The sequence below is a fragment of the Pseudorca crassidens genome, chromosome 9, assembly GCF_039906515.1.
Source record: "Pseudorca crassidens isolate mPseCra1 chromosome 9, mPseCra1.hap1, whole genome shotgun sequence".
Lineage (NCBI taxonomy): Eukaryota > Metazoa > Chordata > Mammalia > Artiodactyla > Delphinidae > Pseudorca > Pseudorca crassidens.
Genome location: NC_090304.1, coordinates 11,260,792 through 11,286,450, shown reverse-complemented (window position 1 = coordinate 11,286,450; position 25,659 = coordinate 11,260,792). Strand labels below are relative to the sequence as shown.

Here is a 25,659-nt window from a genome sequence, read left to right as displayed (position 1 = left end):
TCCTAGGAGTATGGTGCCCACCTTCATGGTCCCGAGGTGGTTGACCTTCGTTCAGAGCACTTTTTCCTCGGGAGCAATAATAAAAATCTCACCCTTCCCTCTTACCTGTGTGTAACACTTTAAAGCATGCTGTCTGGGTGGATAGAGATTTATTTATTTATTTTTATTGGCTCAGGGCATTGTGGGGGCCGTCAAGTCTAGAATCTGTTGGGTTGGCCAACAAGCTGGAAATTCAGGTAACAGTTGATGTTGCATCTTGAGTCCAGCTTCAGCAGGGCAGCCAGCTGGAGGCTCAGGCAGGCTTTCTGTGTTACAGTCTTGAGGAGAATTCCTTCTTCATCAGGAACCCCCCGTCTTTGTTCTTAAACCTTCACCTGATTGGACGAGGCACACCCACATTATAGAGGGTAATGTGCTTTACTCAGAGTCTACTGATTTAAATGTTAATCACATCTAAAGAATACCTTCACAGCACCACCTAGACTGGCATTTGGGCACCATAGCTAGCCAAATTGACACATAAAATTCACCATCACACGTGCCGACATACATCATGCAAAGTTTGAACTGCCCGATCTATTCATCCACCATTTTGTTTTCCTTCCTTTTGATGATCATTGAATTTTTCAGAGTCCCTTAAGCAAAATGCATCCTTCCACCCAAGAGCGCAAAGTTTTGGGGGCTGAAACTCCTCATCAGCAGGCATCTTGGCACAGATTAACGGAAAGGGGAGGACAAATAATAGGTCCAAAAGCAATAGTTCTCCATGTTGCCTTTTATGTGAGAACTAGGTCTCATTCCTCTCCCCATGTCCCAGCCTGGGAGCTGGCAGAAAAGAAAGCATTCCCTGAGCGTGTGTTCCATTGCACTGCCTTGAATGGAGTGGCTCATCGTCTTAACACGATTTTTTTTTGGGGGGGGTGGGGGGGCTCTCACTGTTGTGGCCTCTCCCGTTGCAGAGCACAGGCTTCGGACGCGCAGGCTCAGTGACCATGGCTCACGGGCCCAGCTGTTCCGCGTCATGTGGGATCCTCCTGGACCGGGGCACGAACTCGTGTCCCCTGCATCGGCAGGCGGACTCTCAACCACTGCGCCACCAGGGAGGGAAGCCCGATTTTTTTTTTTTAAGATTCATTCCAGCTTCCAAATCTCCCTTTCCTCCACCCCCATCCCAGGCCAGAGCGGACAGCTCTGGAAGCCTGGGACCAGGTGAGATGGCTGATTCCTGGGGTGTTTCCTGGTGATCCCCACCAAGGTCTTGTCCGGTGGTGGTGAGAATAAATTAGCTGATGGACACAAAGGCATTTTGAAACGTGAGAGATGAGAATAAGAAATTACCCGTCTCTTCTGAAATCCACGTCGTCCTGACTATAGTTTCTGAGTATCTTTCCGGGGACGCGGTGTGGGGTGGAGGGGCGCATCCAGAGATGTGTGGGGATATGATGTACAATAGTGGTTTGCGATTTAGCGAATAAAAATACAGTTAAATTTGAATTTCAGAAAAATAACGAATGTGTATTATGTCCCATGCCAATCTTTGGGAGGCTTATACTAGAAATAGTCATTGTTTCTCCGAAATTCAAATTTAATTGGGCGTCCTGTATTTGATTTGATAACGCTAGTGTAGACATAAACCAGAAAGGAATTCCAACCCTACCCCACCCCGCCGCCGCCACCATCAATCAGCAAAAGCTGTCCTTGTTATTGTTAAACCCCAAGCTGAAATCGACGATTTCTTTCGGTGCAGCCCCGCGCCCCGCACGTGGTGGCTCCATGACCGCCAATTGCCCCTGCGGAGCGTCGGCGCGCCCGTCCCAGCGAAGAGAGAGTCCAACACCGGCAGCTCCTGGAAAGTGGTGGGAAAGAAGCCGGCGGGCTGGGATGAATTAGAAAGCGAACGGCGCACCGTGTGTGGGGAGAGCCCGCCGGCCACACGGAGCAGCCACACAGAGCAGCTTAAAAGCAAAGACATAAATCCCTTTACGGTTTCCTCCTTCCCAGAGAAAAGAAAGAAAACTGGCCTGTTTTTCCGCATCCACCCAAGCACATTATCATCCATGCTCAAGTGAGACCTGAGCAGCAGCCTGAGATCCCCCCCCTCACAGAGGGGTAGACGAGTACACACGTTATTGAGAAGAGGATCGTCACAGAAACCCGGGATCGAACCAGGGACCTTTAAATCTTCAGTCTAATGGTCTCCCAACTGAGCTATTTCGGCTTTCCTTCGAACAGGTTTTCCTCATATCTATAATGAAATAGTATCTGTTCCATTGCAGCAAAAAAGGATTCGGATATAGGTTCAGCTGGAGGTAGGCACTTAAATATTAGAGGTGATGAGGCAAGGCCTCTGTTTATAAGCTAGATGTGATAAATAATTTTACTTTTCTCTGTTTTAACTACCCTGCAATTTGCTTTTCTCATTTAAAACTAAATTGTGGAGGGCTTCCCTGGTGGCGCAGTGGTTGAGAGTCCGCTTGTCGATGCAGCGGACATGAGTTCGTGCCGTGGCCCGGGAAGATCCCACATGCCGTGGAGCGGCTGGGCCCGTGAGCCATAGCTGCGGAGCCTGTGCTCTGCAACGGGAGAAACCACAGCAGTGAGAGACCCACGTACCGCACAAAAGAAAAAAAGTTAAAAATAAAACGTGGACTTTTTTTTTTTATGTCAGCTATGTATGTAGACCTATTTCATTCTTTTTAACCCATGCACAATATCGGATTGTATGGATATAACACAATCCATGTAATCAAATACCTAATGATGGACATTTTGACTTTTTTCCCCTAGGTTTCATTATTAAAAACAATACTGCAATGACTATCCTTTTGTGTTTTTCTTGTGAGAAGGCAGATTTCGCAAGGCCCAAATACACGAACATTTTGAATTTTTCAGATATTGTCAAAGTGGTCTCAAGAAGTGTATGCAAGAGGACAGACAGGAAGGCCATTTGTGAAGATTTCAAATGTCAATTTTCAATGTTACCTCCTGATGAAGTATACATAGAGTCATTGTATCTGTATGTTAAAAGCATTGATTTGCTAAACCTATTTAAAGTATACCTCAATTTTTGTAATCTCATCTTGACGTTTAAAAAATTTGAAACAGGGGCTTCCCTAGTGGCGCAGTGATTGAGAGTCCGCTTGCCGATGCAGGGGACACGAGTTCGTGCCCCGGTCCAGGAGGATCCCACATGCCGCGGAGCGGCTGGGCCCGTGAGCCATAGCCGCTGAGCCTGCGTGTCCGGAGCCTGCGCTCTGCAGTGGGAGAGGCCACAGCGGTGAGAGGCCCGCGTACCGCAAAAAAAAAAAAAAAAAATTGAAACATATAGACATTGTCAAAATGTGGAATTGGCTCAGACCTCTCAAACTCTGAGAAGCGAGCTGTGGTTTAATAATATCCCCTAATATGCTGATTTATCCCACCTCCTCCTCTCTTTTCATAATTCTGTGACCCTTGCGTTTATATATATATATATAAAATTGCACTAGCCCTAACCCTAATTGAATCAGAATCTCTGCAGATGGGGCTCAGGATTATATATCTTTTAACTTGCAGGTGATTTTAATGTGCAGCCTCTCTCAGCATCTCATTCCTCAGTTCTCACAAAAATGTAGCCATTACATTTGGACCCATGTTTTAAGTCGCTTACTCAACCTCTCCACAGGCTCCTCCAACTCAGAATGCCCCAAAATGAACCCATCTTTCCCTCTAGACTTGTTTAGCTTGCTACCACCTTCCTTCTAAGTTTCCTGAGCAAGAAAAATACAAGTTTCTCCCTTCCTCCCTCCCTCTGCTCTCCACCAATAATCATACTCAAGTGCTGTTCATTCCAGTCAATACTGGAATCCCTGCACTTCTCTTCATTCTCACAACTTCTCCAATCTCTTAATTGATCTGACTACCTGTCAATCATTTTCCACACCGGAACCTATCACCCTGCTTACAAATCTTTCACTGGCTCCCTTGCTGAAAACGAAAACCAAGGTTTCTTTATGTGGTATATGAAGACTTCCATGACTTGGGCCTTACCTCTCTCCATCACTGTATCAGTGCCCTCTCCTTGACCTTAAACTCCAGCCATTCATACAGCCATCCAAAAGCAGGATGCTTTCCTCGACTTTGCTCTCCATCTTTATCCATGCAGCATCTTACAGGGTGCCCTTTCCCTAACCCCTATCAAACCTGCAACTCTCAACTCAGATACTTTCTCCTAGTTGTATTGAATAGAAGGCGTCCCTGACATGTCTTTATCCCCTCCTTCCCCACTCTCTATAGGATGGTTGCCCCTCTACAGTGCTTTCATGCCATTTATCAAACTAGATTGTAATTGCCCGTTTACCTGAGCTCTTTCTTGCCATTTGTATCTCTAATGTTATGTTATGTAACAAGCTGGAAGTCAATGTTTAATGAATGAACGAATGGAGACAATCCTAGCCATACCTCTCTCAGGGCCAACTGGTTCTTTACTAACTTCTTAAATCACCTGGTCAAACTCAAGTGTGACCTCTGCAAGGCTACTTACAGAAGATTCTGAGCTCCTTAGTTCTTGCCTTTAAAGATGCCTCATCTGACCAGCTTGCTTCCTTCCCCTGGGGGATCACTGTGAACCCCAAAAGGAGCGCTCTACTTGAAAAGACAGTAGGGAGGAAAGACTGAGGAGAACATAACCACAGATTATTTTATGAGCTTCAGAAGGGAAAGCCAGGGAAGGCTTGAGGGATGCCTCCCACAGGGCAGGGCACAGTACTGGGCAAAAGCTTTATAAGCTTTTAGAAGCTCTAAATTTTGATAGTCTTAGGGTTTCACAAGGTATATACCTTATAGTGAATAAATTCTAGACTTTTCTACACTTCTTTTTAGGACTATACTATAGGTTGATTTTCACTTATCTTGCAGAAAGTAGAGCAGACCTTTGAAATGTATAGGTTTAACATTTTTGTTGGACTTCAGAGGTCCCTGACGGGTGTAATTTTGAATCATGAGTAAGCTACACTCCTCGCGATCCACATCCCATCATGTCACAGGAGCCCATTAAGGACTAAAGGAGGGATTATTCAAAAGTTTCAGGTACATTGGACTGACCCTATTGGAGGAAATCACATACCATACGGTATTCAAAATTGCAGGATGCAGCTCTCACAAGCGTCAAGGGTCGACTACCGTGGTTTTTAGCTTGCCAGAAAAAAAAAAAAACGTTGCCGATACTTAACATCAAGGCTAAGTGGCCTTCCCAGGAACCAGGCTAGAAAAGACGACCCCTGACAACATAGCTGATTTTGTGGGCATGACAGCCTTGAGAAACCAAGGAGCCAGGAGGCTGAACTTCAAGAATGCTCCTTCCGGGACATCCCTGGCGGTCCAGTGGTTAAGACTTCATACTTCCAACGCAGGGGGCGTGGGTTCAATGCCTTGTCGGGGAACTAAGATCCCGCATGCCACATGGCATGGCCAAAAAAAAGAATGCTCCAATGCGCCTTCCCTCACGTGGGACTCCCAAAATAATATTATCGACATTAAGAAGCTTCTGGAAACAGAGAAACGCATTTCTGCACGATGTATAATCCAGGAGGAAATGACTTAACGACCAGCCGCCTTCCAACCCAGTTTCTCACAGAGCACAAGTTTGTAAAGGTCACAAACTCTGGGGTTAAACCAACCCAGCTCTGAATTCCAGTACTGTGACTAACCAATCAGCTATGTGACCTTGAGGAAATTTATTTAGTTTGTTTTCTGAGCGCCTTTCCTCATATTCAACGTGACAATTGTAAAATATACTTCTTGAAATTGTTTAAGCGGAAGCCTGGCAATGCTGAGAGCTCCAGTCTCAGCACTCTGGACGCAGAAGCAGATGCTCAGTGATGTGCGGGGCCCCCCCTCCGGGCAGGAATTGGCGCTCACCCTCATCGGAGGCCTCTCCACGCCCCTTCGATCACTTTGGCCACCTTCTCCCCTCCCTAAACTGTGCAGAGAAAAACTGTCCTTTACTTCTCTCCAAGGTCTTCAAATCAATACTCAATTGCTTATGTTTCAAAATACAGAATTTGAATTCTTACACGGAACAGCTAACTAAGATCCTGAAAATCTAAATGGGCAAGAGAGATGAAATTCAAGAACTTTTATTTTTTGAGGCGAAACAGGCCCAGTATCAAAAACACTAGAAACCATTCCCCTATGGCAAGGTGGGACCCTGACAGTGACATGGCACTAAAGCATCGGGGGCTCTTAAAACTACTCATGTGGTCATTAGGACCTCTGGAATGTTGTTGAATAGTCGAAGCATCTGGAAATCCGCGCCCAGTTTTTCTTTCCATCTCCCATGAAGATCAAGTTCCCAGACTGCCAAGAACAAATCACCCAGGGGCCACTTCTCCACCTCTTCCCACTGCCTCCTCCTTAAGTAGAAGTGAATCAGACAAACAATATGACTTTTTAAAAATTATTTAATTTAGTAGTTTTCTTGGAAAAAAAACAATAAGGCAAAAAAACCGAAAATATATATAGTTTTGTTTTGTTTTCATGTGACTTTATTTCACCTGAAGGACTCGAAGCCTCTTAATTAGCAGGAACCTCACTGGGGATCAGGCTGGAAACGTAGTGCAGACAACGGGGAGCGGGAGAGAGAGCAGGGAAGTGCCGTCTGTTTGGGGAGTTCCCGCTGTCTATAGCTCCGCCCCCCACCCCAGTTACATCAACGCTTTTATGGGCCTCCTTGAAAGCAGCAGCCCTGGAATAATCCCTTGCTTATGCTGGGATCGAGCTGAGTTCGCAGGAGGAACTTCCCCAGGAGGTGTCCCTGTCTCAAGTTCATCACAGCTAGGAAGGAAGGGATGGCGGGGAAGGAGTAAGATGCTATTTACCCAGTACAGATCCAATTTCCCTGCTGGGACGGCTTCCTCTGGAATGATTCTCCCCCCAGGACCCACGCTGGCTGAGGCTCGGCAGTTAAGGAACAGAAACGAAAAGCACTAAGGAGAAGCGTACACGGAAGGCACCTCATTTGTGATCCTCAGCCAGGGGCGGGTGGCACGGCGGGGTCAGATTTCTGAACAAGACAACTTAAACAAATACGGAACAAAAAAATGAAAGAAACCAGGGCCCAGCAGGAGCAGTTCTCTTCCCCACCCCACGCGACGGTGCCCCGATTCCTAGGAAGAAGGCTCTTTTGGGGATCAGCTCTGTGTGCTGAGATCTGACAGAGGCAGGCTCAAACCGGAAATTACCCTCCTGACTTTCTACCCATACTCTTCCTATTAAGAGAAGGAAAAAAGGTAGGAAAGAGGTTAGGATTTCATTTTCAAGAGTCAGGTAATTAGAAGAGCAGAGTTTAGACAGCAGTGGGCACCTCATGATACAAACCATGGACAAGGTCCCTGCTCAGGAACCGCTGGGCGGGATCCTGATCAGGTTTGGAATCCGTCTGCCCCTGAAAGAGGGAAAGCAGAGGGGGCTCCAATCCACATCAGTGTGTCCAAGAGAGAGTCCCAGGGAGACAAGTGATATCAAAAATCAAGATTCTTAATGGGAAGAAGGAAAATCAAACCAAAAAAGAATTAGATTTTTCTCTACATATATATACTATACAGATACTTAACGCATTATTCCAGAGGTGGCTCCAGTCCATGGGGCTTGAGAGATGGTGAAAACTTATTCCAGATAAACTCCTTCTCTCAGATTCTGAAGTATATCAGAATGGGACAGGTAACGCTTTGCTCCACAGGGCACAAACCCGAAGCAGTACTGCGCGGAGGGAGAAGAGAGGAAAGGCAATGAAGGATGGGGGAGAGGAGGAGCGGGGAAAGCAAGAGTGGCCAGCAGTGTTCTTCCATCCTGCCTCGTGTTCTCAGAAGTTCTCCGCCTGAGCAAGTCCGTAAAACCCCTTTGTGAGGATAACGCAAGCCTCCTACCGACCACCCAGGTGGCCCCGGGTGCTGTCAAAGAAGATGGAGAACAGCAGCAGGGTGTTTTACGCGAGTGAAGATCGAAACTTCCAAGAATTTAACTCTGAACGTCCCGGCCTTGCAGAACAGTCCCTCTCGCAAGTGTTCCAGTGCCACGGTTTTCTCCGCACCGACACCCCATTCAATTGACCCCATCTGTGAATACTTCATAATGTCACGCCCAAGCTCCACCACGAGCATTCACGATGCCTCTGTTGGAAAGTCTTACGTGGTGTTTCTTTTTAAAGGGAACCTCTAAAATCAGCTCTCGCTCTGAACTGCACCGGACGCCCCCCGCGTCATCCTCTTCCGCAGGTCCTGGCTGGGCAGGCTCTGTAAGGGGAGGGTGAGGGACAGCATCTCAAACCGGGGCAGAGGGAGAGGAAAGGGTCAAGAGCACGTGACTCTGCAGAAGCGGGATGACACTAACACTCCGCCAGGACGCCTCCCTCACACATACAGTATCCAGAATGTCGACTTCAGTTTCAATCAGCTAAGGCAACCAGCCAATCACCGCCAACGGTGTCTGCTTCTGGTGATTGATTTGGAAAAAATGATTGGTTAAGACAGACAAACTTGAGGAAAGCTCTCCGTAAGAGAGTCACAACTGCCAGCTTTCCCGCGCATCCTCTGTCCTCTTCTCCTTTGGATCCTCCTCCTTTTGTCACGGCCGGTTCAGAAAATGTCCGGGCACGAGCTCCAGTCCTGTTTCTCTTTACACTCCCAGTATCCTCCCCTATAAATATGGGTTAACTCCTTGGTAACAGGGTCCTTCTTCCGCTCGAACCACAGTGCCTTGTAGGGATCGTAGGGCGTGCCTAAAAGGGAAAGAGGGTGAAGAAAAACAGAATCAGAGCCGAAAACACATGGGCATTTGCCACGCGTCGGGACTGGGAAACAGAGTAGAAGGCGTCCACTACCATCCTCCGTGGCTTTCATAGCTTCGGCTTCTCTCTTCTTTCTGGAAAGTCTCTGTTTTTCCTCCAGGCGCTGCTTCTCTGCATTTGCTTCATCCCAGCGCCCATTCTCCATCAGTCTCTGGTCGGGCCGTAATCGGCTGTCTGTGGGGGCAGTGCCAGCTTCCCAGGCATTGAGCGTTAGAGCCAGCTCTGAGAAGTAGTACATGTTTTCTGCATTCTTCCTAAAAGTAAAGGGTGAGAAAGAGGAAGGGTAATGCCAGAGCTGAGACCCTTGTTAGTTAAAGAGCACCAACTAAGTTCACTACAAGGGCTACATCACCCTGGCTGTGCTACAGATGGAAAGACTCCAGGACCAACCACATCAGGTTCACCTAATTAAGAGACCCGACTGGACCATTCCCCATCCCCTCCCCAGGATCACTCAACTGGATAGTTTTCTGGGCCTGCGCTATGCTCAGGTGAAATTAGGAAGGATGAAACATTCTACTAAATAAAACTTCTTTCTTCCTGTTTCCTTCGCTTTCTTTTTAACCTCTTTCTGGGATAACCTTGGCTATTACTGAGGACTGAACATATTAAATAGTGACAGGAGACAAATGGCCTCCACCTTAATTTCTTTCCAAAGTCCTGCACATTATCTCAGGGACCTTTATACTGCTGCTAGGCCTTTGGGCCACAGGTGGTGGGCATCTTTCTCCTCTAGCCACTTCTGAATAGTTCTACTCTAAATTATAGAAAAACATCCTTCGGAATCACAATCCAAAGGACCTTTAGGAAACACCAAATGTTTCTGGCAGACGTGGTTTGAGTAGTTTGAACTTTCCTGGGACAAGGCACGCTACAACCCAACCACACGGGGACCACCTTCTGGTCATATCTCCAGGTTCCAATGTCCCGCGCTCAGTCCCTCACAGAATTAAGTGGGAAGGAAGGCAGAAATGCCGCAACACCGCTCCAAGGCTGAGGTCACAGCAGGACCCGGGCGGGACCCACACTGATACTCACGGTAAAGGATTCCGCTTCCACAGCATGACCCTGCTTTCCTCTGCTTCGTGGCCTCGCTGCCGAGCGTCACCCCCGTTTTCCCCGATGACTGGCTGTACTTTGAAACACTCCATTTTCTCATCCCACGTCCCCAAAAGGGCAAAGTGAACTTTTCCTGATGGGTCTGTCACTTCCCCTGTCACCTACAGAGGGAGACCAGGGCTCTGGAGTACGGCATTCGCTGTGTCAGCTTCCCTGACTACTCTGGACACCGAAGTCCTAGGGTAAATACTGGTTAAATCCTGTTATGACAAACTCCGTGGAATCATTCAAATTATTTTGTTATGTTTTCTTGAGCTGCTTAAAATAACTGAGTCATGAGTTGGAGGATTCATTACCATTTTGTTGTACAGATTTTTGTTGTAATGATATATGTAGGAGAAAGATCTGACTGTACTCAGAATTATGTTACATTCTTCTCTCCAGAAAGCAGAGAGAGCCACAAACAGATTTCTTCACTCTCCCATCAAAACTCCCGGCACAATTCCGCTGCGGTGGTGCCAGAACTCTCACTCAGACTTCAAGGTATCCATGCCTTCTTCCGGTAACCCTTTCCTTCGTCCTTCCTCGGTGTTGCCCATTTTCAAATCTCATTGCTCTTTTGTTTTCTGGCCACGCCTGCACAGCTTGGAATCTTAGTTCCCCGACCAGGGATCAAACCGGGGCCCACGGCAGTGAAAGCACCCTAACCACTGGACCGCCAGGAAATGCCAATCCCTCATTGCTCTTGACTTTTATTCTCTAACTTGTTGTCTTTTGCTGACTTTCTCCTTTATCTCTCCTTTTTTTTGAACACACACAATCCATCCACCTACACCAGCTCCAAAGGAACAGACTTTCTATGGGATACACACTAAGTGAAAAACATTTTAATTTCAACTTCTCTTACCTTTCTTGCTACATCCCGAGAGAAGTAGCTATAAGGAACAAATTTAAGATTGCACTTGTCTCCTGTCTTGTGATTCACAATATCAATTTCACCAGACTATAAAAAGAAAAGAATCATGGATTGGTTTTTTTAAGAATGGATGACTTGAATATATGCTAAGCCGCATTCATCATAATTCTTTTCAATCTTACATTCTAGCTTTCCTGTACTTAAGATTCAGGTCTCAGCCAACCTTGAGATGCTGTGGAATCCCTCTGTAATCTTGGTATGCCAGGTTGGAATCAAGGCCAAATGACCTTTTTTTAAAAAACTGTGTCACATGTTCAGTGGCATAATTCGAACTTCAGCACACACATTGATGATATTCACATATTAATTTACCTTCCCAAACCAATCCTCCACTCGTACCCTTCATGAACTCTGTGCTTAAAGTATTCTACTCACGGTTTCAACCCTACATATGGTGGGCCTTTCTACACTTCATTCATTGCATTTTCTCCTCCTTTCTATCTTGCAAATCCCAAAAAGCTCTTTAAGACTCAGCTTCATTCCCACATCTACCGTGAAGCCTTTCCTGACTGCTCAGACAGAATTCCCTCTCTTTTCTGAATTTACTGCAACCACTGTCTTAAGAGCAAATTGACAATGAATTAGATAGTTTGACAGTTTGTTTGTTTGTTTATTTATGGCTACGTTGGGTCTTCATTGCTAAGTGCGGGCTTTCTCAAGTTCTGGCGAGTGGGGGCTACTCTTCGTTGTGGTGAGTGGGCTTCTCATTGCAGTGGCATCTCTTGCTGCAGAGCACGGGCTCTAGGCACGCGGGCTTCGGTAATTGTGGCACACAGGCTCAGTAGTTGTGGCTCGAGGGCTCTAGGCTCAGTAGTTATGGTGCACGGGCTTAGCTAATCCACGGCATGTGGGATCTTCCTGGACCAGGGCTCGAACCCGTGTCCCCTGCATCAGCAGGTGGATTCTTAAGCACTGTGCCACCAGGGAAGCCCCTAGATAGTATTTTAGTACAGCTCTTACACTAGTCTATTTTGGCAAATACTTTTCATCCTACACATATCTGTCATATATCTCCAATGATAAAGTAACTCTTGGCAGGACAATGCCTCATATGACTTTGTATTCCCAAGACCTAGCACTCAGCTTGGCAACAAATGTTTGATGAATAATGAAAGGATGAAGGATGGGAGCCATGTTTATTGTTTTCTTGTATTCTTCATAGTACCTAACACAGCCCTAGTAGAGTAGTCACTGAATCAATGTTGTAACTTGGTCATTTATAGGTAATAGTTTGTGGTATAGAAACTCGGGGAGTTTGGGGGTGGGATTACTGCCTGAGAGAAATTCCTTAGGCAAAACTGATAAACCAGTAACAGCAGTCTGGGGCCAGTTCACACGTCCTAAATACTACAAAGATGGACGTATTCTTCTGAACTTCAGAAGCATGCTGAGTCCCTTTACTCACCTGATCGATCCACAGTTTGCCCACGATAATGTTGTGCACTGTCGTGGTAACTTTCTTCCAAGTGTAGTGGTGCCCAGTTGCGTGGAAGATACAGTGGATGCTACCTAGAAGCAGAGAGTGGCACACAAATTAAGCCAAATATTAGAAAAACAGCACCATGCTGGCTAGAAATAATGATGGATTGATTTGATTTTATCAATATTTCTTACTTTTAAAAAGAAAACAATAAGTCAAAAAGGACTTATAACCTTTATAAATGTTGGAAGCACTGACTGAATTTTTCACGTGATTTTAAAATTTATGAATAAAATGTAACTAATGAGGACAAACATTGACAGCTGATACAGCTTAGCTGGGAAGTAATATTCTGCAAATGTAGAAATAAAAATGAAAGCAAAAACCCCAATCTTTTCACTAACTGTACCTGCCATACTAGCTGCAAAATTTACAGGAACAGGTCACATCTGCCCCAACATGAAAAAATAAAGCAGCATATGGAAAAGAGCACACACTGGTGGTCAGTACTGGGGACAAGCCCTGTTGTGAGTAACTAGCTGTGTGACTTTAAGCAAACCACTGTCTACCTATGGGCCTTAATAGTGAAAAAAAAAAAAAAAAAAAGCAGGGGAGTAGTGGATAGAGCAGGGGCACCAGCTCCAACACTCATTCGATGTGTGAGCACGTGTTGCATAATAAAGAATTTGTCTGGTCTTTGTCCAACCTCTAAACCCTTGCAATTTCCCAAGTGACAGTAGTGTCTTTGTTACTCATGAAGGCCCTGGTGATATATACCAATGAGGTGCCTCAGGTGGGCCCCTAGATAGCTTATGCCAACAAGATGACTTAGGACGAGGGTGGGCCAGAAAGACCAACCATGTCATTAGAGAGCAGCGGCTGAGGGTCACCTGATACGGGCTAGATCTGGCCTCCTGACCTCCTGGGAATGATATTTCCTTCCTTCCAGGGAGGGAAGGAGGCCGGGATATTGAGTTCAGTCACGTGGCCAAGGATTTGATCAACTGTGCCCACACGATGAAACCCCAATAAAATCTCTGGACAAGGAAGCCTGGTGGAGCTTCTAGGATGTTAAACACATCAATGTGCCAGGAAGGTGCTGGGCCCTGATTTCATGGGGAGAGGGCATGGAAACTCATGTCCAGGATCCTCCCACACCCTCTGCTATGTGTCTCTCCATGGGGCTGGTCCTGATTTGTACCCTTTATAGCACTCAGTACGTAAGGTCTTCTCCTGTTCCTATAATCTCAAATGAATACCAAGCCAAAATCAGTGGCTTCAACAGAGGTGAGTGGAGATTCAAAATAATCCAAAAATTTCAGAAGATATACACATTAAATAATACAGTTAATTCCAGTAACGGTATAACTCTAAGCTCCCTCTGTAACCACTAATGAAACGAACACTAAACGTGGCTGAGGCGTGTCCTTCTTGTACAAAAAGGTTAAAGTAGCCCTGGTGGCTGCAGCAGCAGTCATGCTGATGCGGATAACACTGGTGACAACGACACTGACAGTAGCAATGGCAACTCTGCTGAGAACACCTGCTGTGTACCAGACACTGTGCTAGGCTCTCCTCACTCATTTACTCTTCACAGCCATCTTCAAAAACATTTGCTCTGCCTAACTATGGCCTAAATCGCTTGTTCTTCACCACTACGGTCTAAGCCACCAGCAGCTCTTGCCCGAACCTCTTTTTGGCCTCCCGGCTTCCACTCTGGCCCCCCTTCAAGTCTCTAGTCAAAATGATCTGTTTAAAACATGTCATATCAACTTTCCACACCATAAAATCTCCCCATTACTCCCCACCGTAGTTAGAATAAAACTCAACTCCTTTCACGGTGTACAAGACACTACAAGAGCAGGCTCCCGCCTACCCTCTGGTCTCATCCACCGCGTCCCCCTCCTCACTCTGAACCAGCTGCTGTGGCCTTGCTGTTTCTCATGCGTGCTATGCTTGCTCCATCCCCAGGGCCCTTATCTTTGGGGTTCTCTCTGCCAGTCATCTTTTGGTTTTGTTTCTTTTTGTTCTCAGGTCTCTGCTCAAATGTAACCTTTTCAGAGAAGTTCCTGACTCTGCTACAAGGGAACACACAACGCTCTCCTTCCTCCATCATTCACCCCATCTCTGCTTACTCTATTTTCTTCACTGAACCACCACTATATAAAATCAAAGCACTTGTTTTATTTACTTTTGTGCCTACTTAAGAATGCAAGCTAAATGAGGGCAAAGGAGCTTTTGCTCACCATTATGTGCCCAACTAGAAATAGTTACCGGCATACAGTGGGCACTCAAATATTTGTTGGTACCTTAGCTGCAGGCCACATTTGTATCCTACTGCTGCTGAAACCAGCTATGACAAACTTTGTGGCTTAAAATAACACAACTTGGGGCTTCCCTGGTGGCGCAGTGGTTAAGAGTCCGCCTGCCAATGCAGGGGACACAGGTTCGAGCCCTGGTCCGGGAAGATCCCACACGCCGTGGCGCAACTAAGGCCGTGCGCCACAACTACTGAGCCTGCGCTCTAGAGCCCGCGAGCCACAACTACTGAGCCCGCATGCCACAAGTACTGAACCCTGTGTGCCTAGAGCCCGTGCTCCCCAGCAAGAGAAGCCACCGCAATGAGAAGCCCTCGCACTGCAATGACGAGTAGCCCCCGCTCGCCGCAACTACAGAAAGCCTGCACGCAGCAATGTGGTCCCAATGCAGCCCAAAACAAACAAATAATAAATAAATTTTTAAAAATAACACAACTTATTCTCTTACAGTTCTAGAAGTCAGAAGTCTAAAATCAAGGTGTCAGCAGGTGTGTGTTCCTTCTGAAGGCTCAAGGGGAAAATCCATTTTCTTGCTTTTTCCAGTTACTACAAGCCACCTGCATTCTTTGGTTTGTGGACCCTTCCTAGCATCACTCAAACCTCTTGCTTCTGTTGTCACTGACTCTGAACCTCCGGTCTCCCTCTTATAAATACCCTTGTTGATTACATTAGGCCCACAGAATAATCCAGGATTATCTCCCCATCTCCAGATCCTTAACCACATGTCCAAAGTTCCTTTCACTGTGTAAAGTGATAAATTCATAGGTTCCAGAGCTTAGGATGTGGATATATTTGGGGGCAGGGGGGCATTATTCAACCTACAACATCCTCATTTTACCAAATGAAGACTCTGAGCTTAGAGAGGTCAAATAATTTTCCCAAGGTCACAGAGCTAGAGACAGCTAGAGCTGAAGTTCAAAATAAGAACAGAACATGTGTACAGTCCAATACCATAACCCTATATCCCACCCTGATGATGTACCTGTTGTTCTGCAGTGTCCCTTCCAGTTCACTGGGATGGTGGAAAAATAAAGAACACCCTGTGACTACCTTCGTTCATATATTATTTGTGTGTTGAAAACTTGACAATAAGTTAAAAATCCCAAAACTGAGCCATTTAAAATGTATAAAGGGGAAGACAGCCACTTGCAGAATGGTAGAGTAAGAACTTCCATGTATCAGCTCCCCAGTAAAATCAACAAGAACACACTAACAAAAGTGATCAGAATCAACTTTTCCATAACTCTGGAAATTAACCAAAGGCTTACAATACTCCAAGAAACATTTACTCAAGAAAAATGGCTGGTTCTCAGTAAGCAAAATGAGCTTTGTGGCATTCTAACTTGCCCCATTCCTATCCTTCTCTCCCTAGCTCAGCAGTAGCCTTGAAAACTGGTAGCCTCACAGTCATGGTAGCTGTGAAAACCAGCAAGCAGTCTAGCAAACACTGGAGGGAGCAGAACATGAAGCTCCCAAAGCCCAGCTCCAAAGCACTGTCATTCTCTGACCTATCTGGTGGCTCCCAGTAAACTCCCACTCACTGGGCTTATCTTTATTTGATCTGATTCCGCGCTGCTCACCTCAGCCTTCTTCCTGGGGCAATTATCAAAACAATCAGTGGCAATTATTTAACACAACAGCTGCCACAGGTGGTGATAACAGTTGGAGCACTTGAAGAAATAATGGCCCCAAATTCCCCAGATTTGACGAAAAGCACTAATCTCCACTTCCGAGAAGTCCAGTGAATGCCAAGTGGATCAACTCAAAGAGCACCACACTGAAACCGACCGTAATCAGACTAGAAAGACACAGACAAACAGAGGATCCAGAAAGCAGGAAGAGAGAAGTGATGCGTCACACACAAGTGATCCTCAGAAACCACGAAGGCCAGAAGGCAGTCGGATGACGCGTTCAAAATGCCGAAAGAAAAAGACCATCAAACCCAGAGTTCTATGTCCAGCAAAATTATCCTTCATAAACAAGGAGAACTAAGACATTCCCAGAAAAACAAAAACTGAAAGAATTCCTGGCTAGCAGATCTGCTCTTCAAGAAATGCTAAAGGAAGTCCTTCAGGCTGAAATGAAAGGATACTAGGCAGTAACTTAAATCTACCTTAAGAAATTAAGAGACCAGTAAAGGTAACAGCAATTAAACTACATAAAAGACACCAGCATACATCTGTTTTTTTTGCATATAACTTTTTTCTCCTATATGATGTAAAAGACAACTACATAAAGCAACAGTTATAAAACAATGTTGATGGAATTATAATGTAGAAAAATAGTTTGCATGAAAATAAAAGCACAAAGGAGGGAAAAGGTAATAGATCCATGTAAGTGCAAAGTCTTTATATCCTGTTGAAATTCAGCTGGTATTAATCTGAACTAGATTATTAGAAGGTGTTAATTTTAATACCCAGGATAACCATAAAAATACCTTTAAAAAATATAGTAAAAGAAATAACAAGGGAATTAAAATGGTAAACTAGAAAAATATCTATTTAACACAAAAGAAGGAACGAACGGCAGAGTAGAGGAGGAACAAAAAGGACATAAGATGTACAGAAACAAAATACCAAAATGGCAGATGTAAATCCTAACTAATCAGTAATTATAATAAATATAAATGGATTAATCACTCTAATCAAAAAGTAGAAATTGGAAAAATGGATAAAATATATAAGGAGGACTTTCTGACTAAAGTGCTGCTGGGGCAGATTCAAGGTGCATGGAGCCCAGCAGTGTCACTGACACAGAGATCAACAGGCTGAGTGGTTGTTTCATTCATAATGTCAAATTGTGATTCTTCTTGGGTTAGAGAACTCCAAACTATAAAATAATCCTCTATGTAAATGTATCTCTTTAAACTTGAAGCTACCACCCAATTCCAAAATGAGTGGATGAGCAAACTCATATTTACCCTCTACCGCAGTCTTCATAATTTTGCAAACTTCAATCATATTTCCTAGAAGCATTCTTTTTTCCAGACTGCAAGAATTCTAACCTTTTCAGTCAATTTTACTGGAAGACTCAGACTACCTTCCACCACCTCAAAAACCCATCCACCTGCCTACTCACTCACACCCCGTCCACCTGTCTTTCTTCAATGGCATCTCTTGGCTTAATAATTTACCCTCTGAGAGCTGAACACCACTGAAAATGGATCGAACCCATGTCCCCTGCATTCGCAGGTGGATTTCTTAACCACTGCACCACCTGGGAAGTCCCACGATGTCAATTCTTGTTCAATCTCCCTACAAAGGCTGGGATCTTTGTTTTGTTCACTTGCATTTCCCGAGCACCTTAGAACCATACCTAGTACATGGTAGGTATACTCAGTATCTAATAGATGGGGTGACTTAAGATAATATATCCTGATGAATCCTTAAACAACCAAAGAATGAAATCCTATCAAAGGTTTTTTTAACTCTAAAAAATTAGATCTACCACTTATATCATGTTCCTATAGTTATTTACCCCTCAAAGAATTCTAGATTAGTCAAATTACAGAGAAAATGCACAGCACATGGCTGGTAATTTAGGTTTACTGCCGTTTTTAAAATGTATATAAACTTCCTTAGAATTAAATACATATAACCCATCCCTTTAGCAATCCTCAGGGGGCCTCTGAAACCCTTCTGCATGGATGAAAGTTATACTGCAATATGACCACTGACACCCTGCTTCTGCAGATTAGGTGTGAACATCTCAGGTGTTTACTACTCTTAACCTAACACACTTCGGAAGCTATCAGCTTCAAAGACAGTTAAGCAATTAGAACCTTTTCAAAGGTTCTCAGTAAAGATCAAGACCAAAATCACTTAGTCTCCTTTTCATCTAAGGGCCTCTTGCATATTAACCATGAGGCAACAGAGTTAACATTTCAGTTTCTTGTCTTTTAATATGTTACGAACATCCCTGGATTTTTTTCTGGCTAATTTCTAGTTTGCACTGTACCTGCTACATTGTTTCTGAGAGAAAGGGGGATTTATTAAAGCAGAAGACTGTACTGCAATAACCCAGCACTGCAGCTCTGCCACATGAAAGACTAGAACCAGGAAATGGAAAGCCATCGAGAGCTCAGGCAGTTGCTACCAGCGCTGTCTCTAGGGATCCACTTGCTTTCTCTCTACCTGCTTTGTGTTTCTTTTTCTGCAGACCAACGTTCACTCTTCAGTACACACGTGGCCAAATGTGGCTGGCTCTAGTTCAAAAGAGCATCAAGAATCTACTACCCTTTCTGAATAATCTCATTTCCCCTAAAGTACAGACACACAAACACTGCATACTAGGATTCCTATTCCCAGGCCTGACCCTTCTGATCTTGGTGCAAAATTAACTTGTAATCCAATAAGATCTTTTAAAATAAAGTTTCATTTTACCTGGAGTTCAGCTGTCACATAAATGACACCTAACCCCTCCAGTGGAGGAAGAGTGAGGGGAGAAAGGAGAGGAGGAGGACGGGCTACCCAGGAACCCTAACCTTTTGCAGTCACAGGAGTTCTGATCTATAGAGAGAAGCTGATTGCTAGGGTAATGGGGTAAACAACACCAACTAAAAGAATTTTTTAAATGCATGCTAAAATGTGTATTCTAAAATGTGTACTTAAAGATGCGTTAAATATAGCTAAGAAGACAAAGAACTTATGACCGGATGGGTCCTTAAAGAGTCTCACACACACCCCCGCCCACCCAGAGCTGAGAAGTTAAATGACCTGCACAAAGCTAGCTCGTAAGGTTCAGTGCCTGAATCAGACCTCCAGGTTCCTGACTACTGAACCAGTAACCGCCTCCATCCTGCCAGAAAAGCTTTCCTTCCTGGAGCACAAATGCTTACAAAGATGGTGGCCTTACCAAGCGGCATAATGGAGAGGTATTTGCCTCGGAACTTGCTGGTGATTTTGATTTCCTGACGCAACGTCCAGCCATTTTTGGACTCAGCGTGGTGTGCAGCCGCAGGGGGATGATGACTCACCTTGAAGAAATCAGTGGTTCAAATTAAAAGGAAGAAAGGAGAAGAAAAAGATACTGCCTATTAACTGGCGATAAACACCCCAAATTCACACTTGACATTTTTACACCCATAGCAGTAGATGAATACCAGGGCCTCCAGTGTTGAAGTCCTGAAGGAAAAGAAGGCAGTTTGGGATGACGGGGTCTGGAATTTCTGCAAACGTTAACACCCAGGGGTATCAACCAAGGAAATCATCCCTTTCTTCAAAAAGGAGACGTGTCACAGTCCTGAGGCTCCTTTACCTGCTCACAGAGGGATCGGTACCCATTCTCCTCTAATCGGTCTAGCTCAAAGGTCTCCCCAAGGAGTGGGTTGAACGGCTTGCTGGTACGGAAGACAGTAGTGGAGTAGGAGGACACGGTGAAAGCTGCAACATAACAGAGCTGTTCTAGAGAGTTCTCACACTTTGCAGCTCGGTCTAACAGCTCGTGGTATTCCAGATCTTCAGTAAGGCGTTGAAGCATGGATAAGGGCTCATTAAAGTTTACCTGTCAGGAAAAGAGCAGATATAAAAACTCTGTCCGCACATCCAAATGAGACAATTTCTTCCTTTCTTTTTTTTCCTTTTTGCAGTCGGAGGGAGACACATATCAAGATGTCAAGATGATAAAACAAATCACTGGGAAAAGAAGAGGCCTTTGCTCAGTAGAGCAACTCCAAGATCTAGCCTGAAAGCAGCCCATTCTCCTCGGCCAACTGTTCATGTCAATGAGTGGTGGAAATTCCATTTTCATTTATTTCACTAACTGGAAGCACTCTGAGATGGGAACCATGCCTCTTCTGCTTACCACTGCATATCCAAGAGCCACTGATGCCTGGCCCATGAGAAACTGTCATCAAATAGGTACTGAATGAATGAATAAAAGGAGAAATGGACTTCAGCACAAGTACACGCAGAGAAGAAGTTAGGTATTTAACATTTTTGAGGGAGGAAAGAAAGGGTAGTAAATTCTAAGTGCAGTCGTGTCCTGACTAGTGGAAAAAACATTACAGTAGTTAGCTTCCACTCCCAGACTAGACCATTGCTGAGTCTCAGTTCAGTTCTACATCAGGCAAGGATTCTGCTTTCTTCTCTGAGGCTGGACAGTTGTGTTTCTGCAGCTGGAGTATTCATGATGGGGGCGAAGAGAGGGCTCTGAGTGCTTCTACCTTCCAAGTTTTAGAGCCAACTTAGGGCACTCAGCCACAGGATGAAGCAAGTGTGTGTCTGCGCACCTCTGTCGGGCAGAAGATGTCCATTCGTGCCACAGATATTTATTGAGCCCTCACGTGTGCCAGACCCTATACAACTCAGCGTATAGAGAAGTGAACAAAAGAGACATTGTCCCCTCATCCCCCAAAGAATGAGCTTCTAAGTTGACTGTCTGGAATTTATGATGACTTTATTACTTTAAAAACTTACTCTAAAAAGAGGTTAGGTTCCCAGGCCAGTCCATAAAGCTTATTTAACCAGCAATACAGCTAAATAAGCCTGAATATCACTAGCCTGAGTTGAGTCCAAAGAAGAGAGGAAGGAAGAAAAAAATGTCCTTTGTATTGAATGGAGCTGACCTAAAGCAAAATTTCAGTTAATAAAACAAACAAAAACAACACTTTTCTTTCCTACAGTCCTACCTCTTTTTATTTTTCTGCATTTTAATCCAACCTTCTACCCCCCAATCTCGGAGTCACATACTACCTTAATGCTTACTGCCCTCCCAATTATGAAACATCTTGTAATTTCCACTACAACAAACTTTGGAAACAAAGTATAAAGGAAAACATCTACTTGAAATACCATCACCCAAAGATAACCACTATTAATAGTTTCATATTTGTTTCTATGCATTTATACATAAAAAAATACTAGAGCCTGCTTTTTCTGAGAAATATTCTAAGCATTTCTCTGTGAAAATTTCCCAAGAGGGAAGTAGGATCTACCCTCAGCTAAAAACACTGTACCACACTCCAAAGCCATGCTGTCCGCACAGAGAAAAGCACTATGATAAGAAAAATGCACACCGAGGGTAAACGGCTGGACAGAACTCAAATCCTCAAGCGTCTTTTTAAAAGACGGTACTTATTAACTATGCCAACAAAATCTCTCCGTGGCAGAACTGCAGGCAACATGCAGTAACATTTCCATACATTTCGAGGAAAATGAGACAGGCGATGTGCTACGCTGGTGGCTACAGGACAGATGAGAACCACCTGGGCCTAGAATCAGTATATCCTTACTTAGCCCATCACCGCTTATCACACACACACAGCCCTGCCCCCCAACAGCTGTTCCAGGAACTACAGTTTCTCTGAAAGGGCCAAGCTTTTTATACTGGTCATTTTATCCCTCAGAGGGCTAACAGGGAAACAAACAAATCTGAGAATTTACAGTGGAAAGAAGCAGGGCGTTAGTTATATGGCTGATGGAGAGCTGGGCAGCATAACATGACAGCCTGGAGATTAGCAGCGGCAGGAAGCCGTAACTGCTGACAGGCAGGAGGAACAAAGAGCAGTGGTGATTATTACCGCAGCGCAGAGGCCAGAGGCGTGCACAGAAGCTAAAGCCTCAGGGGGGCCTGCAGTGGAAACTAGAGCCACACAGCTGCTGCCAGAGCATTGCCCAAGAGAATGTAGCCGGGGCATGGAGTGCCCTGGGACTTCTCCCATCCTCCCGCTCCAAACTCCTTCTGGTACCTTGCACTGGTGGAGCCCAGCCAGAGTCAGCAGGCATGGAAGCCTGAGAAACACAGCCCAGAAGGATCAGCTTTCCTGTGACACAGCACAGAGCAGGGCAAGGGTGAGGACCAGATCCACAGGCCAACAGGTACCGGACTGCACATTCCTTGTAACGATGTCAACAAGGAAATAATGGTAAAGTAGGACAGAGAGGTCACCTGGACTCAGAACCTATCTCTAAGCAGGAACTGCATTTCTGAGGCTGCAATTTCCAGCCTACCTCTCCACCACTTCCTTCAAGGCACTAGGCAAAGAAGCGGGGCTTCTTTTCAGGCCCCTAGTCAACCACTTATTTTACGCTTCTCCAGTGTGCTTACTCATGGCCATTTCCTGTCTGGAGGTCAACATTTTTCTAACAGAAATCCTATGCACTTACATACAAATCTATTTTTTTCCCAAGACTCAGTTAACTAATTACTTTAACATTTGCTGAATGATATATATGTGCCAGGCACTGGCTAAGCATCAAGGATATGAAGACCAGTCTCTGCCCGTGAAGAACAGTCTATGGAGAGAAAGAAACCACTCACTGGTCCATCAGCCCCAAGAGGCTAGGAGAATGCTAGGAGGCTAGGAGAATGTATGCCGTGCAACTGGCTATGGGCAGAGCCTGCAGCCATCCCCCACTCTCCTTTCTTCCCTTCCTCTGCAAGTAGTTGAATCCCCAATTTTTAACTAGGTCATGCCACCAAGAACAGAAGTCTTCATTTCTAGTCTCCTCTCCAGCTAGCTGAGGCCATATAACTAAGTTCTGGCCAAAGAGATTGAAGGCAAAATGGTTCATGATATTTCCAAGAAGCACCCTTCAAAGGCAGGACATGCCCTTCTCCTCTTTCCCTCTTCCCGCTGACTGGAATGCGATCCTGACGGCCCGAGTTGGAGCAGCCACTTAACACCTGGGAATTGAGGCCACAGGCAGCTGAACAACGGGACAGAAAGGAGCCTGGTCACGACAGTGTGGAGTATTGTACCAGCCCTGGACCACCTACTTCTGGACTTTAACGTGATAATGAGTTAAGCTAATATTTGTTGGCCAGCTTTTTCTGTGAAAGGTTACATAGTAAATATTTAGGCTTCAAGGGCCATACGGCCTCTGTCACACCTACTCAGCACTGCTGTTCTAGGATGAAAGCAGCCACAGGCAATCTGTGAATGAAGGAGCATTTACTGTGTTCCAATAAACTTCACGGACACTGACATGTAAATAGTATGTAATTTTCACATCACAAAATATTATCCTCCTTTTGATATTTTTCAACCATTTAAAAACATAAAAACTATGCTTAGCTTGTAGGCTGTACAGATGGCAGCCAGATGTGGCCCCAGGGCCACAGTTTGCTGCCCCCTGGTCTAAACCAACATATTTTGGATTCTTTAAACTGAACCTATACCTGATACACTGATACAACCCCAGGCAGCTAGGCAGTCATTAAACTCTTGGGGAGTGAACCAGCAAGTTAAACCCACTGTCCAGAAATAAACAGTGGCACTTGTTGGAACACAGGGAAGAGACAGCTCACCCTGACCAGATGCACGGGTGAAGGTCTGCTGAAAGAGACGACACCACAGTCGAATCCTGAAAAAAAGGGTATCAGCCAGGACAAAAGAAAAGTGGCATAGGTGGGTGGGAAGCTGATGAAAGTTCGGGCAGAAAGAGCAGTGTGTGCAAATGCCCTGAGGGGAAAAGAAAAAAGATGCCGGTGAGTCCCTGAAGGTAACTCCCAAAGACCAGAACACTGGGCACGTGTATGGGCGGAGCCTTGTCCTTAGGGAGGAAGTATCAAGCCCACTAAGGGACCGGGACTACTCTCAAAGCAGTAGGAGCTAGTAAAGGACTTTAAGCTAAGGAATGACATGACTACATTTGCAATATTGAAAAGATTCCTTTTGAAAACAGTGTGGACAGATTGGAGGAGGGCATGACAGGAGGCAGGGAGGTCAGTCCAAACACCTCCTTCACCAGGGAGATGGTCCACAGCTTCCTGGTTGGAATGAATTGGTTTTGCTTTGGTCTCCCCAAACCTTTGTATGCACAGTACTTCCCATCATAGAAATGAATGTTTTCTACATGTTTTCATGTCTGTCTCTCGAACTACATGCTTCTTGAAAACAGAAACGATGCTGAATTTTATCTTTGCAGGTCCTCAGCACATCTGGCATAGGAATTTGCTCATAAATAACTGTTACTGAACAAATGCATCTGACTCTAGGTGATCTGGAAACATACCAGATCCCTAGCGAAAATTAAAGCAGCTAGTTTTAAGGGATCGTTTATGACTGTAAGGTAACAAGGACCGTGCCACAAACTGCCACAGGAGTGGGTGGAGGCTGTCCCGGCAGCACTCCTCTGGCCGGGGCCTGAAAACTGCCACAGGAGTGGGTGGAGGCTGTCCCGGCCGCACTCCTCTGGCCAGGGCCTGAGAGGCCTTCCGGGCAGAGCCTGGTTGTGCAAGACCCTCACCGGCATGGGGATCTTGGAGAGTTCTTTTCCGATGCAGTTCTTCATGATGCTCCACAAATTGAGGCTATAGTTTGGCTTGTATGGTATCCTCGTTCTCTTTTCCTTCTTGGTCTCTTCCAGCTGATGCTTGTACTAAGCGCAAAAACAAAGCCATTCAGTCACTCACAAAGAACAGAAAACCCAGTATTTATAAGCTTCCCTTCCCCCATGCTTAAAAAAAAAACAAAAAAACCCCCAGTACTTTCTGTTTCTCTTAGTACTTTATAAGCAAATCCTTGGGAATGACACCTAAGTCCCCCAGTCTTGGTAATTCCCAAATAGGAGTTACCTGTTCATCAAGGCTGATGTCACTGCTGGCTCCACTGATGTTGCTGCCAGTACGTCTACACAGATGGGAAGCGTATGAGAATTAGCATAAAGATCAGAACTAGAGTTTGGTCCTCACCATGTCTTTACAAAGCAGAATGCTAAGGACACGGCACAAATTTATTGATGAGTGATCAAACGACGACACTTAGAAAGCAGTACGTATGAATAGACATCTCTGGAGAACTTGTTCATGTAAAAAAGCTGACAGTCTTCCACTTACGTAAGGAAAAGAGTCCATATCTTAGTAAACAACTATGACACTTCCACTGAAACATTTCTAACTTTTCCATGGCCAGATATGCTCATTTTGCGGGGGGTGGGAATCAAGAATGACTTACTTGTGGCCCAAATTTTCAGGCATGGTGATGATCTCAGGAGCATCAAAGAACTCATTCTCGTCATCCTCATCACTCACGTCTCCTTTGCCGGAGCAGCACTGACCTGCAAGGAGGAAGCCGCATTTGTTTCCTTGGGCTGCATTTATCAAAACCTGGCACAGCTGG

The 25,659-nt window shown here is 45.1% G+C and overlaps 1 protein-coding gene and 1 non-coding gene across 2 annotated transcripts in view; both read right to left on the bottom strand.

Annotated features, from left to right (window-relative positions):
- Positions 1-2,145: 2,145 nt before the first annotated feature.
- Positions 2,146-2,218, bottom strand: TRNAF-GAA (transfer RNA phenylalanine (anticodon GAA)). The gene has a single exon. It is a non-coding gene; the product is annotated as a tRNA-Phe (tRNA).
- Positions 2,219-6,422: 4,204 nt separating this feature from the next.
- OSBP (oxysterol binding protein) overlaps positions 6,423-25,659 on the bottom strand; it is a 33,831-nt gene continuing 14,594 nt past the window's right edge. Inside the window, exons 5-14 of the mRNA XM_067748903.1 lie at positions 25,495-25,597; positions 25,116-25,170; positions 24,788-24,919; positions 19,854-20,099; positions 19,452-19,572; positions 12,265-12,368; positions 10,791-10,886; positions 9,863-10,044; positions 8,858-9,078; positions 6,423-8,755 (exon numbers count right to left, since the gene is read on the bottom strand). Coding sequence (XP_067605004.1) covers positions 8,613-8,755; positions 8,858-9,078; positions 9,863-10,044; positions 10,791-10,886; positions 12,265-12,368; positions 19,452-19,572; positions 19,854-20,099; positions 24,788-24,919; positions 25,116-25,170; positions 25,495-25,597 — 1,403 coding nt within the window. The 3' untranslated portion in view covers positions 6,423-8,612. The remainder of the gene's footprint in view (positions 8,756-8,857; positions 9,079-9,862; positions 10,045-10,790; positions 10,887-12,264; positions 12,369-19,451; positions 19,573-19,853; positions 20,100-24,787; positions 24,920-25,115; positions 25,171-25,494; positions 25,598-25,659) is intronic.